Here is a 16,928-nt window from a genome sequence, read left to right on the forward strand (position 1 = left end):
CATGATGTGTTCCACACTGGATTGCCATCTGGTATTTGAACTATTTCGAAGATGGCGGTGTGGAATATGGGAAAGATGAAGTGAGCTGCAGAAGTCATCAGCCTGAAATGAATTCCGTATTGTGGAGTGGAAACATCACACACACACACACACACACGCGCACACTCACACACACACCAGGACAATCAGGGAAGGTAAGATAAAAAAACAAAGCAACAAGTGCAAGTAAAACCCAAAATGGAAAAATTGGGTGGGACATATAATTTCTCATCCAACAGCTTCAAAACCAAACACCTTGCTTTGCTTCAAAAGTGACATGCCATCTCTCTTCTCATATCGAGGCCACATGTGCTTCGGCTCAGACACTTGAGTGGGTGCCACCTGGCCACGGTTGTCATGGAACAGCAGAAAGTAGGTTTTCTGCAGTATAATTAGTAAAACGTCCTTTTATAGAAATACTGCAGTTCTCTCCAGACGGACAAAAACAAAACAACAATAGTATCTAGGGCTTTATATCTCCAAATTACAGACAATACCATGGCCTGTTTTTTTCAGGTTTATTCAGCATGAGGGTTTCACACAAATCTAGCTCCCTCAAACTCAACCTGTTTTTAATCTGACAATAAATCTCTGCTTCCTGAGTTCTGATTCTGAAGGAATGAAAAGGAAAACACTTTGAAGGTTGAGCTTCTGCTATTTTTACCCCCTTTTGTCAGCAATAAGACCATGACCAATCATCTTGCATCTTAGACCTTTTACTTGAGAAAGGGGGGGGGGGGGGGGGGGGGAATCCAATGGAAAAGGACACACACACACATGCACACAGAGACACAAACACTGCTTCAACTTTTCTCTCTTTGAGAGCAGCAGTGATGCAGTAACTCAACATTTTAACAATATCATCTCAAGCAAAAAAGTTTTTCCACATGAAATCCTATCTCATCATTCTAAGATAATCATTTTTTTAGATATAAGAACCCAAATAATTGTTCACAAGTGAAGGCTTACATTTTTCAAGCAGATAAATAATGACCTTTTCTTGGGAGCAGAATATTTGTCAACCCACCAATTTCGTCTTCCTAAGTATAAAATGTAAAAACTGTTAATATTGCTTATTAAATTTAAAGACACATTTACTTGAGATAAACTGATGCAAATACGTCTAAACAGCTTCACTTTAAAATAAGATTGTTGATAATCAACCTTGGGTTTTAAGTTATTAAATTTAAAGACACATTTACTTGAGATAAACTGATGAAATACGTCTAAACAGCTTCACTTTAAAATAAAATTGTTGATAATTAACCTTGGGTTTTAAGTTATTTGTTGTCCTTTATGAGCCTTCTGGTGCCAATTAAATCATGAGAACCCAAGAGTTTACATTTTACTTATGTCATTTCTGAAAATATTTACACATTAAGTAGTGGAAACATGATTTTCAGAGTTGCTGCACAAAATTCTTCATTATTTTATTGTCAGGCAGAAAATAAACTATTATTCAACATGAAAAGTGGTGAATTACTGCATTAATCAGCTTATTATTTCCCATTTATAGAACATGATTACTGCTCAGATATCGACAACAGATTAAAAAAAAACACAATTTAAAAGCATGAGTTAAAACAAGGATAAAACACTGTACAAATGTAAAACCGTTGACCAGCAGTAGTGGAAAAAAAAAACATTTTTAGGGTGGTGAAGATACTTTACTTCATGCTGTTCAGGAACTTGCCATGCTCCTCGCCGCGAGGCAGCAGAAGCTCGCTGCCAAGCTTGGGTCCCTTTTTCTCCTGCGATAAAACAAAACGGGAACATTAACCTTTTTGCATGTTTGATTGTTTGTGTTGAGATGAAATCCAAGCAGATATCTCACCTTCAGCATCCCATCACGCTCCCACTTGAACAACCCGCAGTTGCTGAAAAAACAAAATACCAGGTCTTACTAAGGTAGAGAATATAGACACGTGAACAATACTAAATGTTAAATATGACATACTGATATGATGTTCTGACATGACACATCATTTGATCAACTTTTTAAAATTTATCTTTCTTCACAGCCATACCCCGCTTCTCTGTTATCTGGACTACAACTTTCTATAGATTAGAAATGAGAAGACACAGACGTGATATATTCTTGAGATTGTTTATAAATCTTACACCATATTTTTGGCAAAATCCTAAATTAAACTCAGGCACTGCATGCCTAAGTTTAATTTAGGAGTTTGAGAGGAATATTCTATTACAGTTACTAGACTGTTCAACAGGTAAGTTCAGGTACACTGGAAGAAAGCGATTTCTACAAATGGTGAGTAAAAGATAAATTAAATGTCTTACATTGTAATCAGAAAAATCTAAACATTTCAGCAGATTGCATGGCCTTTAGCGGACCCCTATACAAATTAAGAACCTGGAGTACTGTGGGGTAATCCCAGTCTTACCTGCAGTGTTTGTGTGGCAGTCTGTCCAAAGCAATGGCTCTCTGTCCACATGGACACTTGAAGAATCGTTTCAAGCCATCGTGCCAACGCAGACTATGATTTTCCTCCACACAGCGATCCGCCGGCTTAAAGTAGGTGTAGTTACACTGGAATCCAGGAAAGACAGGGGTTAACAGCTTCCTTTTCAGGGCAAGGTTTGGAATCAGTTTACTGGGACAGAAAGGTACCCAGATAAGAGGGGTAAATAAATTGGCAGAATGTACCTTTTTACAGGTGACAACACGACACTTCATCTCTCGGATGCCCTTCATCTTCTCCTCCATCTGCTCCTTCTTTACCAAAGCGTCAAAGTAGCGCTCTTGCAGCTGATACTCCGCCTGGCAGGGATTTGAAGCAGACAAGCGCTTCACTTGTGACTGCTTAAAGGCTGGGAAATACAGGCAGATTTGTTGCAATTGTTTTTGTGTGTACAGCATGTGGGGGAACTTACAGCCTGAAGTACGGCGATGTGACGAGATTTCGCATTGAGTATCTTCTGAAACTCCTCAGACTGGATGTAGTTCAGCTGATCTCGCCTCTTCTTCTGAGCCGGCTCCAACTGCTCGTTCCCAGATTCATCTGCAAGCGGGGAGGGGCAGGGGGGCAGAGTGAGCCAGGCAGAAGTCTAGACTCTCAGCTCCCGGCGTGTGGCCCAGTACCAGACAGCCTACACCCGACATCATCTCCACAGTGGACCCCATTACTTCTAGGATTGATCACAAGGGGGATCCTCCTCCCTAATATCTCTCACATTTTTGTTGAAAAAGGACAATCAGGTCCATTCAGTCGTGAGGTAGTTGACTAGGGTCAAGGGTTTCACATTCACAGTGGTGCTGGTTTTAAACACTTAGATCAAGTCTGAGAAAATACTGTACCTCTCTGAAAACCTGAGAAGGCTAAGAGTGCCCCCCCTTGTAAAAATCGTGAGTCTGATGAAGAGTAAATGAATGCAGCTGCAGACTCTTGACATTTTACTTCTTCTCAAAGGTGAACAACTTCTGATTTGTGCTTCTTGTACTGAATTATTTTCAGTGAGATATAATTTGAGTTGTCAAAAATCAAAACTATTTAAAAGTTAGCCAAACCGCATTTCGCCATTATATCCATTGTTCTGTGCGCAGGAAGTATATATATTAAAATAAACAAACAAATAAATATAGAAAAAAAAAAATATATATATACCCACATACATATACATAAATAGACATATGTATATACATATAGAAGCACACACACATATATGCACATATATACACATATACACACACATATACATACATATATACACACACATATATCTATATATATAGATATATGTGTGTGTGTATGTATCATATATATGTATATATACAAATACACACACACACACACACATATATATATATATATACACACACTACACACACACACACACACACAATATACATACATATATGCACTCACCCCAGTCACTCCAGATAACCTATAGCAAGTGTGTGTGTGTGCGTGTGAGCCTACCATCAGGAGCAGTCAGACTCTTCTCCACCCGAGAATTAATGTCACTGCTGTTGACCCTCTTCCTCTTCACAGCGTTAGGGTCTTCTCTTTCCAGTCCCGTCCCTTTGGCTCTCAGTTTTTTCAGAGCTGCCATCTTGGCAGCAGAGAGGCTGAGGGTGGAGGGGCTGGGAGCAGGTGGCAGGCTGTTTTCAAAGAAGAGGATGTCTTCGCCCTCTGTGAAGCCTCGGCCCAGGGTGGGGGTACAGGGAGTCGTGGTGCTTTGGGTCTTGGGGACCTTGGCAGCAGCCTTGGGAGACACCAGACCCCCGTGTTCGGGTAGAGACGATGTCCCGGATCTGACTCCGGGGGAGTTTTTCTGCATCCTGTCCTTGATCTCCTCTGCTCGATGCCGACGGGCCCGCAGGAGCAGCTGTTGCTTCTGTTTCTGCTGCTTTAAAAGGTCAGAGGCTGAGATGGACTGAACAGTAGCACCATCCGAGGACACTGAGGGAAGTTTCAGAAGGTAAAGTTCTTAAAAACGAGTAGTTAGCACAACTAAACTTCTTTGGATTGTTAAGGTAATCGGACAATGAGTGCAAATCTACTGCAGCCCTATGGTTATTTTTTACATTTTATTTGCTTCATTTCAAAGGTTTATTGCATTTTTATTGAGCATATAAATGTTTTTGATAAAGGACAGACTAAAGTTAGAGCGGTAAAACATTCTGTTTTAACAGGCGGTTCACAAGCAGACAATGCCGAAAGGTGGTCAGAGCTCTAAATGTTGGGTTTACTTCATTTGCAGGAACTGCCCGGCTATAGCCTGGTCACCTCTCTAACTTGTAATTTCCAAACACCAGATTTAACACCAAAAATTCCTCCAAATTTAAATAGGGGAATTTCATGTTTAGATACTTTTCTCACGCAATGATCTGGTCCATTAAAACAACCACTGTTTGAAGCGTGTTAAAAAACTCAACTGAGGCATTAAAGTTGAGCATGACTTGACGCTGAGCAGGGCAAGGACAGACAGCAAGCACCTGGAAGGTCTTACAGTGATCTGAATCACACTTTCAAGCAAGGTAAAGCTGAAGAGGGCATGAGAGGAAAAACAAAAAATCCCTTGGGGAAGGTCACCCCAACATCTCTCCCATTAGTATGAATAATTTAAACTTTTATGAAAAGGATTGATTAAATACAACCCTAATACAACCCTGTCACTTGAATTTACCTGATGGCTGACCGTGCACCAGGTGTCTCTTGAGCTGCAGAGCTCCAGGTGTGGGCATTGACATTAGGCTCTTGAATTCATTTGAACATCCTGAAACTTCACCTGACTGCAGGGCTAAAAGACAGAAGAGCATAGCCAAACCACGTTAGATATATATGTTGAATTTCATGATTGAATCAAATACACTTGTTTAACTGAAACTCCACCTCCACTGAGACTGTGGTGCTTGTGATAGCATATTTTTAAAATTAGACACAATGAATTTATAAAAAGATATCCTCTCCCTTACCCAGCCTCTTTGCCTGACCAATGTGTTGAGCAGAGCCTTTTACAAACAGCTTGTCCAGAGTTTTCTGCATGGGTTTGTTGAGTTTGGATGTAGTTCTGCAAAACATGGACTTGTTATTGAAAGCACCGCATTCAGCCTAGTCCCACGACGCATTAGTGGCTTTGGGAGTTGTGAGGGAACACAAAAAGTTGTTTACCCAAACAAATATAGGAATCAAATGTGAATGACAGTCCTGATCAGCCAGGCTGAAACTGCCTTGTTGTATGTAACTTCATAAAATGTGTCTTTTACAATTATTACTACCGCAACTACTACTAATTTTAGTGTCCACATCCCACATGCTCATCATTACTAGCAGTTATGACAAAACAATTTTCCACTATAAAAATCCTATCTTGGCATAGATGCATGTTGCTGCTGGTATTTTGTGGGGGCAGAGTAACAGATGAGTTAATTGGTTAAAGGTCAAACAAATATTAAAATATAAGGATTGTTGGTATCCAGCTAGCTATGTGATACACAATTTACGAATCAGAATTTTGACATGCAAGATACTTGATAAAGTTTCCCTGTCGGTCAACATAAACAATAATGATATATATGGGAATATGGGAAATAACAAAATCTGTTTGGCTTAGTTAACGAATCAAATTAAACATTTGTCTCTCTACTTGAAAATGGTTATTGTGAGGTTATGTGAATGTCGTTTTCACATATTTTTCATCAATTTTCCAATTTAAGAGGTTATATATTGTAAAAAAATTCCACCGGAGGAAACAAGATTTACTGATTTTATTTCAGTTCTATCCCAAAATATTCAGAGAAATCATTACTTTGCAACAGCAGTTTTTTTTTCCTAAATTACTCAAGCTAGATGGCAGCTTCATGTTAAATAGCTCTTGTGGAGTTAACAATGATAACCAGGATTGGTAGGACATTGCACATTAAATGAAACTGTAGAACGTCTTCAAACTCACATTGACGCAGCACAGGCGGCAGATGACACACCACCGTAGTAGAATCCATCTTGGCAGAGCCGCTCCCTCAGTCCACCACCCTTCCCCTTCACCTTGTTAGGAGCTTTTCCAGAGTAGGACGACTGCAGCTCAGCCCTCTTGGAGCTCATCTTCTTGTACTGGGCTTTAACATGATACTGGCAGTACTGGCACTCGTACTGCACACACAAACAATTTCAAAACAATGAATGTGACGTGTTATGTAATGGATTATTGGAAACTGACGTGAATTAGTTTTAAGACGGAGCTCTGCGCTGAATATGAAGAGCACAAGTGTGTGAGAGGGACCCACCATGTTAACAATCTGAGAGCAGGGATCACCATTTTTTTTTGAAGCCTTGCAGGTGCTGTAGTCTTGAGCATCTCCCATCAGCAGCACCTTCTGTGGGTGATCCACTGTCAGGCTGACCTGCACAAGACATCATAGCATGAGGACAAAGATTATGGCTACATAAAGGGAACATGGACCTTAGGATAGAATCAGTGGAATTTTAAACATTTGTAGGAAATGAAAACGTCCATTACTAAAGTCCCTTAACATTAAACAGTTTTCCTGACTTCACCATTGAATTAAACTCCCTCATACAGCAGTCAGGGTGTGTGTGTGTGTGTGTGTGTGTGTGTGTGTGTGAGTGTGTGTGTGTGTGGTATGCAAAGAGCTTTAATTGCTGTTCCACACCATGTTCCTTGTTAACATCTCAGCTGGTCACATCGCTGACTCCAGAAATCCTAAGGCCTACTTAACCAACAATTGGCTGCTTTAAATAACCTTGATGCTCCTGTTGCCAAACCAGGGAACCGATAAAAAAAAAGTCTAAACAGATAAAATGAAACATGAAGAAGCAGAGATTAGTTTCAAAAGTGCTGAGTTTCAGTGACATTGAAGATTAATCTGACTCGGCTGGTAAAAAAAAAAGGCACTTGCCGTCTACCTTTCAACACTGTAGTTTTCTAATATTAAATGGAAGTCCATTTCCTCTATTGTTGTTTCTACCGCCATTCCATAATAATAAAAATAAAGGGATAGAAAAGGAACAAGATATATGTTTAAGTGAGGCTGTATCTTATCAGACTGACGGAACTACTCCTAAAATATATATCATTTTAGGGATCCTTCAATGACATCTAATGCAAATGTAGCAGAAAAACCATAAATAAAACTGCCAGTCCAAAGTTTACAGATTCCCTGCAACTTCAGCAGTCAAATATTTCAAGTCAATTTGATTATCTTAAATCATAAAAGCTGCAATTTTAGTCACATTACAAACCACTGGAGAATCATTTAGACTTGGGAGTTACAAAGTCTTTTTGTTGATTGCAGTCTTACAACTTTCCTGAAGCAATGAAACTAAATGAAGCCCTGTGTCCCCACTTGACACAGACAAGCCTCCTTCAGCACCAAAAGACTCCTGGGAAGTCAGAGCTTCTGCAGTTTCCAGCAGTTTATCTTACGACTGGCTTGTCGTGAAATGAAAAATATTTGCATTTGTTGAAATATGGAATCTTCTGGAACAGCCATGTAAATCTCGCATTATTGAATTTAGTAGAGCAGTAGTTCAAAAATGCTGCTGCACAGCTAGTTTGCAGGGCCATATTCAGTGGGTTACAGATGTGTGTCAAGGGACTTTTATTAGGAATCGTGCTGATTTCCTGAAACCGGGCATCTATTTTAGGGACATAGATTTCCCACATTGCAGCTGCATGCAGAAACCCAGAATAATTGTGTTGCTGTGGTTAGCAGCTCATTCTAGTGCCTATAAACATGTTGGATTGCAAGTACAATTCCTAGAACATTAAATTTGGGATATATTACATCACAAACAGGAAACCAAAACCTCAGTTCAAATATGTTAAGAACAAATATGCCTTTCACCTTTATTGCTTTTTAGGCCCTTGTTGCGCTTTGTTAATTGCCAATTGTATTTGATAATTTACTTAATGTGTTGAATGCTGCACAGTAACATTATGTGTTACTGCAGTATTTTGTGTAATTGTGAACTGCTAAAAAATACTTGGGTATGTCTTCATAGCTAAATGCAGGTCCTGAAACTGATCAGACAGAGAAACACCAGATTGGTTTGCCTGCATATTGAAGGGAGAGAGACACTCTGTTTATTATTGTCTATCATGCCATCTATGTTTTCCAAATGTATAAATACAAAAATGAAATTGATCATGAGCTAAATGTCAAACTCTCTTTCACAAATCCAGGTCAAAGCTACAAAGTTAGATGATGGAAACTACCTTGAATGAAAATAGCACCAGGTAACAGCCACAGCCTTGAAATACTGAGATATAAAAACACAGACAGATTGAACTCTCACCCCATCATAGCCGTCCTTCTGTTTCATGGGGTTTGGGTTAAGGAGTCCAATAACAGAGCCCACGTCTGTCTTCCAGTGCTCTTTGTGCACGTCCCCAAACAGCAAAAGAGAAACAACCACTTCTAGGTTGTGAAGGTCATTCAGCTTCCAGATGCTGAAGGTTTTGCCCTAAAAGATTTAAGAACTTTAGTCTGTCACAGCAACAACAGTATCAGGATTAGGAACATGACATTTTTTTAATTAACCAAAATTAAACATTAATAATGTCAGATTTTAAAACACCCCATTCAAAGAATACTGCTCATGCCCTTTGAATATGATCAGAATCCACATGCTGTTTACATCTCTGACACTTTTTATATGTTAATAAAGATATATTTTTCTTTTTGAAAATGTTGGTCAGTTACACTGTTGTGAGTGTAGAACCCCTGCCCCCCTCCCTCTGGAGTGTTATACACCTACACTGCTGTTGCTTTGAGGCGTAGCCTTGTTGATCACCACCCCAAATGTCACCCAATCACTGTCCTCCAGCGTCTCTCGTGCCAAGCGCTCTGGCACCTGTGACAGGCGGATCAGGCGACGGTTGGCCATCTTGCGGTCCATCTCAGTTGAGGAAACGCGAGGCTTTCTAAAAGGACAGAGCTCATAGTCAGGAGTTCCATAGCGTGTTTGTTATTTCCATCATTAAAACACTTCATTGCCCTGACCTGAGTCGCAAGCCGGAATATTTTTCTACAGCTACGTCTTTAGGAAGAGAAGGAACAGATGGAGTTTTTGGTTGAGCTGCTGCAGCACCTGGACCAGGTCTACTCTGGGAGGCGGGAGGTGAACGAGGGGGGTTTGTGGCCTTGCTGGTGGTTTCTACTGGCTGGAAAGAGCTGCCTAACTTTATCTCCACCAATGGGCCTCTTGTTTCTGATTAGAAAACAAAGACATAAATTCTTTTGCATTCGACATTTCAACGTTTAAATAACATTCAGTTGAAGAGAGCAATGAGTAGTAGCTGCAGATACAAATAACATGGGTATCTACCAGGTAAGGTGCTGGCTTTAGATTTGTGAGCAATCCTGGGTTTGTTTTTGAAAGAGTCAGCATTGTTGAGTTGACTGAGGAAGTCACATGACTCATTGAGTTTCTTTGGTTCTCCTCTGGTCGGAGTAGATGAAGACGTCACTGAGATGAACGGAGGAAAGAGCATATTGTATTATCTTTTTCTTGTTTGTAATATGATGGACTATGCGCTTGTGAACAAAGAATTTATACCTGCTGAATTTTTTACATTCTGAGATGAAGTAGATGATTTGGCCTGGGTCTGATTGAAAGGTCGCCCTTGGGTAGGTGTTGTTTTTGATGCAGTGGAGCTCCCGGAAGCCTTCGTGGTGGGAGGGGAGGTCGGAACTGTCTGGCTCTTATTCAGCTGTTGTTGCAACTGCTGCATCTTCTCCTGCATGTGTCTCAACTCCTCTGAAGAAATCCAGCAAAAAGACTGAATCATAAATCAACTATAACTTTGAATTTCTTTTTTCTTACCAGTGTGAAATTCTTTCAAATTCAAAAGTTAACTGTATATCATTCAATAAGTGTTGTGTAATAATTCTAATTCATTATCCCCTCGCAAGGAAATTCCATGAGCAGTTTGCTGCCGTCTATCAGTGTCAGCAGAGCAGTTAGGAGTTCAATGTCTTGCTCAAAAACATTTTGACACTCTAGGACAGGGGTCGGCAACCTGCGGCTCTTTCATCTTTACACTGCGGCTCCAAGTGGCTTTGGAAAATAAATTCTAAATATTTAATTGAAGTGCATTTAATTTGTGTTAGTTCCTTTTCTTAATTTTAGTTCTGAGTTGGGAGATCATTGTGGTCTTGGCATATTAAAATAAAAACATATTTATTATTTTTCGCTGTTCAAAATAAGAGTCACACTTGCGGATGCCAGTATACCTGCCAGCCGGTATAGTCTCGATTTGCAGATGCTGTGCGCAGAAGTTCAGGAGCAGAAGTCCCATTAACCAGGTAAAATAAATATTTATGAAGATATTTTCCAAATACTTAATTTTTTATTGTTTACCGACACAGTGATTTTTTTTTCCCAATTTCTTTTAAAATTCAGGTCAAGGCTACGCTACACCCTCTGAAAGTCCAAAGCTCAAAATATTCAAAATTTGTTCATTCCATAAATAAAATTTAATTTTCTCCACTTTGTGGATTTCATAAGCAACACACTACACACTTCTTTATACAAAGTGTAAAGGTAATAAAAAGCAATATATACAGTGGTACCTTTATGTTAGACGTCAAAAATTATTTGCGGCTCCCAGTGTTTTCTTTTCCATGGAAACCGGGTCCAAATGGCTCTTTGGGTGTTAAGGTTGCCGACCCCTGCTCTAGGAGGAGCCAGGAATCGAACTAGAAATGGTCGGTTCCAAGAACGATCACTCTACCTCCTACGTCATGTCGTCCCTGTTCAACTTCGATTTCTGCCTGCTAGAGCTGTAGCTTCATTTGAATGTTATTTTTGAATCATTTTTTTTAAATTATATTTGAATTTATGAACTATTTTTTGTATATCTCCTTTTAGTTTTATACCCACTTGACAAACGTATGGTTCACACATATATTTATGTGTGAACCTAGTTTACTAAGCTTATCAAAGTGTCATATTTATCACGTCAAATTAATTTATCATTTAAGTTGCTATTTTTAAAACTTGTATTTCTGGTTTCACACCAAACATGTTTAGATATTCAGAAGAGATTGTTTCCAGCACATACCGAGCAAATCCTCCTTGGATCTGTCCAAAGTCTCACACGTTTCCATGTCTTTTCCTTTTTCTTCAGCCTCTCTCTCCTCCTTGTCAATATCATTAACATCTCCAAACAGTTCAGCCAGTGGGTCGCTGTCCTCTGGATCCACACCTTCCTGATATTCTTCTTCCTCATCTCCATCAAATAGATTGTCCAGGTCATCGACCTGCTGGTGCCCTCCTCCTTCTTCATCTTCTTCTCCATCACCCACACCTTCAGCAATCAGACTTGTCAGTAAGTCCAGATCATCTTCACCTGGACAGAGAAGATGTAATTATTATTATTACTATGATCGATAATTTAATCTATTTCCAAAGCCATTCTGTGGTGTGATGGAATTTTCATAGTGGGCTACTTACTGTCCATTGCAGATATGCTATCACTGGGGAGGATTTCAGATGATAATATAACTCAGGGAGAGGCAGGCCCTCACTGTTAAGTGGAGGAAATATAAATAAAATGAAATTGAAAATGAAAAAAAAAACGTTCTTGGTCCCAGTCAAATGTTTAGAACAATTGTATGTCAAAATGCTCGTGAAGCTCTTTCCAAGCATGTATCATTGGAATTAAAAATTACTGATGACGCTTGATTTTATAACCTCAGACGTTGAAGTTGATGTACAAACAAGGATAAAACATTACTTATGAACAACTTACCACAGTATGAAATTACAGCTTTGAATTGTTTATGACTAGGCTTGAACGAAGTCGATACTCCGTGCTTTAAAACGTTTTAAAAGGCTGTTAGCTTTTTAACTCAGTTAGCTTTTTAAAACTAACTGCTAATGTTTAATTTTAACAACACAACCTGATCACAATGACATCGAAGCGAGGGAGAAAATCTAAACTGGCGCTAAACGAAGGACCCGTAATGTTGTTGAATTTTTTGCAAGGCGTCTAAAAATATGCCTGACTAATTTCTGCTTCCTAGATTATATCCTTGATCTTTATTTTACAAAAAAACACTAATAACTAATTCTTACTAAAAAGAATACATGAAAATCACTATAAGTAGGTTATAATAGTAGTTTTATTGAATAATATGTTCATTGTATGCCCGGGAACCTATGGGCGTAAAAAGGGGGAGGGGGCTTGAAAAGGACCTCTCAGAGAAACCAATATGATGGAGTATTTATGAATAAGCGTGCCGTGGTTTCGGTTGCCGTTTTAAAACTCAAAATCTATGAACCACAATGTGTTCTTTTCAGAGGTTGAAGGTCCCGAGGGAATATTAGCCTGAAATGAAAACATCAGGGTAAAGACGGGACCAGGTGATTGTTCCGTCTCTCACGTTAAGGTATTTCAAGTTTATTTTTCCTTTAACTTGTAATTCATAACGAGACTGAAAGGAGCCAATTCTTTCGGACAGACCTTCAAGATTGCGAGGGTTTTGGGATCATTGTTATTAGTAATTTTGACTATGTATGACATCCCAGTCTGCCTTTGAAAGGTATAACACCAGGAAACTATCTCTAGTTGTCACAAAACAGTGTTACTACACAATCATTAATGTTATTGGTTGTTTCTTAAGACAATCTGCTTTGTCTTTACAGGATGGATGACGGGGACACAGATCCTGTCCTCACTATTGTCAAGTGGGGGGACTTTTTACAAGACTTGAGCAAAGATGGGGATTACATTCATGGCTTTGTGACAAATGAAACAAGAGTTGACAGCGTCCTCGAGCTTTACAGAAGAGCTACCAAAACAACTTTTTGCACCCGCCGCTCTTCTTCCTTACAGTTCGACCCACTTAAGTGCAGGAATAAGAAGTTCTGCACTCGGTCTTTTGTCTTTTGTAGGTCCACCAGTCCACGCATCAGCGATGACGGGGTGCCATTCACATACGGTGGCATGAAGATCCTGGAATGTCAGTATGGACCCAGACGGGAACACAGGAAAAAGAGTGACATTGAAGTGGAGAAGATAAGCTGCAACCATGAGAATATTTCATCCCATGAACTAAAGAGAAAGTCCAAGCAGAGACTGTCCCCTGGAATAACAAGAAAAAAAGGATGTCCGGCCAAAATCTCGGTGTGGCACATCTGCAGGCTGCCTGAGTATATCGTCACTGCCAAGAAGAGTGTAACAATCTGGCAGACTAAAGCTAAAGAGAAGTTGCTGCGGGATTTAGAGGCGGGGAAGGATGTGTCAATAGAAAGCCGTTTTTACATCAGCTTTCCTCTGCAGCGAGCGCACACAGAACACACCCACACAGATGAAGCCCACTCTGTCCATCCACAGATTATCCAGTGGATTGACCAGCTTGTGGCCGAGGGGATAACTGGCGTCAGAGATGTCCAGGCCATCCTCAAACACAATGTTCAAACTAGAATGTCTGACATTGTTGCTCCAGATGAGCAGGACAGAGGGTATTATCCAACACTCAAGGATATTGCAAATCACATCTACAAGTCAAAAGTGAAACGACGACCATTAAGCCTGGAATTGAGATCGTTTGGCACGGACCCTCAGGTTTATTCAGTCACTGAACAGGAAAGTCACACTTCTCCATCCCTGCAGCTGGATGAGCCTCACAGCATTGCGGAACACACAGTTCAAACTCTGGAGGTGAGTTTGAGTCTAGACTGCCTCCACGCAGATGGCTGATAGATCCGACTGGAGCTAATGAATTTCAGTTAAATTCTGAGTCACATAACATATATGATTTTTTTTTTAATAATTGAAAATGGGTATACAAGAAATTGTCCATAAATGTCTGATTTTTTTTTTAATAAACAAGAAATTACATTCAATTTAGGGAAAACTACCCTGACAATCAGATTATCCCTAAGAATCGTCCAAAAAAATCACCTAAAAATGACTTTAAATCTGCCAAGAAGAAAACTTTGAAATCCACAATGAATTACTGATGAAAGACCAAGAAATTACAACAAAAAGTAAATCAGGTTAGATATCGGCACTAAATTACTCATGAATCTGTGTGACAAACCTCTCAACCAGACAGAAATTACCAATTGACCGTGTGCTGTCTTTAATGTATTTATTTTTCATCATTGTTCCAGATGCCTGGCTGCTTCGATGAAGCTGTATGTAGGGAGAGATTGGAGATCCACCAAGAGCTGAAGGCCATCAGGAGGGCGTCTATCTTGTGCTCTGATGCCGGAAAGCTGGCCGAGCTGAAGGCCAGGCTCAAAGCTCTGCACCACAGCTACAAAGATCAAATTTTACCCTCTGCACCGGCTCATAGACGTAAAGACGGAGGCATGGACCTAAATGCAGCACCACCATCAAAAACATTGAGGGCAGACAACCATGACCACGCTTACCTGACCCTGAAGGACTGAAGGAGGCAGCTGTGTTTGAATCAGCCGGATTCCATCTTTAATATGATACCAAATATGGTGTAATATGGAGGTTGTTTCACTGAATCTTGAGATACAACATTTTCTGAACAGTGGTTATTTGGTTGAAATCTTTTTTAATTTTTTTGATCATTTTTGCTAATTTGTGTTTTTTTTTTTAAACTTGTTCATATTATGTTCATCTGCAAATTACTGTAATTGTTTTCATGTGAGATGAGAACAAATTTGTGGAGAGCTGAAAAGTAACAAGAGATCTTATTAAAATGATGATGACATAACCCCCCAAAAGTGGCAGGAAATGCTTGAAAGCTGTTACAAATTGGAAGAAATTATCGAGAAAGTATTAAAAGAACCATTTATTATATAAATGGTTCTTTTAATACTTTTATATATTATTATTATTATGTATTATTATATTTATCAATGGTTATTTCCATTATATAAATATAATATACATGATTCTTTTAATGCTTTAATACATTTAAAACATTAGATATTATAAATTTTAACATATCCAATGTTTTACAATATATTATTGACATGATAAATTGATAAATACCAGTTATGATCAGGTGTCTTTTTTTCTACAGCCTATGTTTGCTTTAAAATTTTATCAGAAAAGCACTTTAAAACATGTAGAATAGACAATCTCAAAATCAGCAGGAAGTCAAGCATTCGTGTGTCCCAAATTTAACAACATCTATAAACTTTAGCAATAATTTATGTTTTACCAAAAACATGACAAGATTATCAATGACATGATACAGGAAAATTCCACTGCTTGAGTAACACAATTGATGTCAAGGAACAATATATTGAATGTAAACAAGCCATAGGAAACAGAAATATACACACAAATCTAAAGAGTTTAAACGGTACTTCATGTAGATATTGCACAAAGGAGATTATTGAATAAATATTGCACCCATAGGAAGTTCACAACCCTGGAATTTGTGTGTGTGTGTGGGGGGGGGGGGGGGGGGGGGGTCTACTCAGCACGGCACTGGTATACACTTCTGACAGATGCAGGAAGGAAGAACCTTCTGTAACTCTTTTTTAAGCACTTCAGGTGAAGCAGCCTGTAACTTAACAGTATCTTCAGAGTCCTTCTGCAGGATGAATGACAGTTTGGCCCTCATCTTCCTCTCACCAAGGACAAAGCTACTGCATCCAGTCTCTGCTGCTTCTGTTTCAGCCAGGATAAGAATAAATTATGTATGAAGCTGAAAACCATCAAAAATTATGATCAATAAATTTGATACTTTTGAAGTTACGTGGAGAATAACTTTATAGTACAAATCACTGAATAAATATAACCATTTTGCATTAATTTCTTTCCGTGATGACAGGTGAGGCCCGGGCCTCCCCTGCCTCTACTGACTGCACGGCACTGCTGTTTATGCTAATCAGGAGACAAGCTATGGTGCCATTTGGATCCCACAGTGATGGAGTTCAGACAGATAAGATAAGGAACTGTTGCAACAGGCTGCCGTCATCCAGCGCCATCTTGAAAAATAACAGAACACAATGTAACTGCTGATACCACAGACGAAGTACAAAGACATCTCTCAGAAGCAAATATTAGTAAGACAGATGACCCGCATGTGTATTGGGAAAGGCCAAAGTACATTTATCCTAATTTGCTCAGACTGGCAATAGGATACTTGTGCACCCCAGCCTCTTCAGTGCCGTCTGAGTGTTTTCTCTCTCTTTGGAGAAGTTATCTCCAAAAAGAGAATCCAGATGAATCTTAACACGATTGAACGAGTATTTCTTCAAGAAAAAAAATCAATAAAACCGCCCATAATCACATACCCTCCACTTTTGTCCTGGCATGTAATCAAACATTGACAAAAAAATTCTTATTTATCACAGGAATTGCCAACACGAATACACTTGCAAATTGAAATTGTATATTTTTGGATCAATACATCAAAGTAGTTAGCATGCTTAATGTTGTATCCCTTCTATGTGATAACACTT

General features: G+C 39.3%; 2 protein-coding genes across 2 annotated transcripts; one reads left to right on the forward strand and one right to left on the reverse strand.

Moving 5' to 3' along the window:
• Window positions 1-794: 794 nt before the first annotated feature.
• mcm10 (minichromosome maintenance 10 replication initiation factor) lies at window positions 795-12,413 on the reverse strand. The gene is made up of 18 exons (XM_086146147.1): window positions 12,277-12,413; window positions 11,979-12,051; window positions 11,587-11,874; window positions 10,080-10,280; window positions 9,849-9,989; window positions 9,524-9,731; window positions 9,279-9,444; window positions 8,817-8,984; window positions 6,785-6,901; window positions 6,454-6,650; window positions 5,477-5,571; window positions 5,188-5,301; window positions 3,978-4,460; window positions 2,932-3,059; window positions 2,705-2,818; window positions 2,442-2,587; window positions 1,874-1,916; window positions 795-1,790 (listed from the first exon to the last, which is right to left on the reverse strand). The coding sequence occupies exons 2-18, from the start codon at window positions 11,983-11,985 to the stop codon at window positions 1,707-1,709; spliced, it is 2,700 nt and encodes an 899-aa protein (XP_086002273.1). The 5' UTR covers window positions 11,986-12,051; window positions 12,277-12,413; the 3' UTR covers window positions 795-1,706.
• Window positions 12,414-12,773: 360 nt separating this feature from the next.
• On the forward strand, window positions 12,774-15,078 carry LOC147234148 (calcium-responsive transcription factor-like). Its single transcript, XM_086146945.1, has 3 exons — window positions 12,774-12,916; window positions 13,173-14,190; window positions 14,646-15,078. Exons 2-3 carry the CDS (start codon window positions 13,174-13,176, stop codon window positions 14,925-14,927), a joined length of 1,299 nt encoding a protein of 432 aa, XP_086003071.1. The 5' UTR covers window positions 12,774-12,916; window position 13,173; the 3' UTR covers window positions 14,928-15,078.
• Window positions 15,079-16,928: the final 1,850 nt, after the last annotated feature.

This window comes from Fistularia commersonii, chromosome 5 (assembly GCF_037954325.1).
Source record: "Fistularia commersonii isolate RoL2024-O1a breed Wild chromosome 5, RoL_Fcom_v1.0, whole genome shotgun sequence".
NCBI classification, from domain to species: domain Eukaryota; kingdom Metazoa; phylum Chordata; class Actinopteri; order Syngnathiformes; family Fistulariidae; genus Fistularia; species Fistularia commersonii.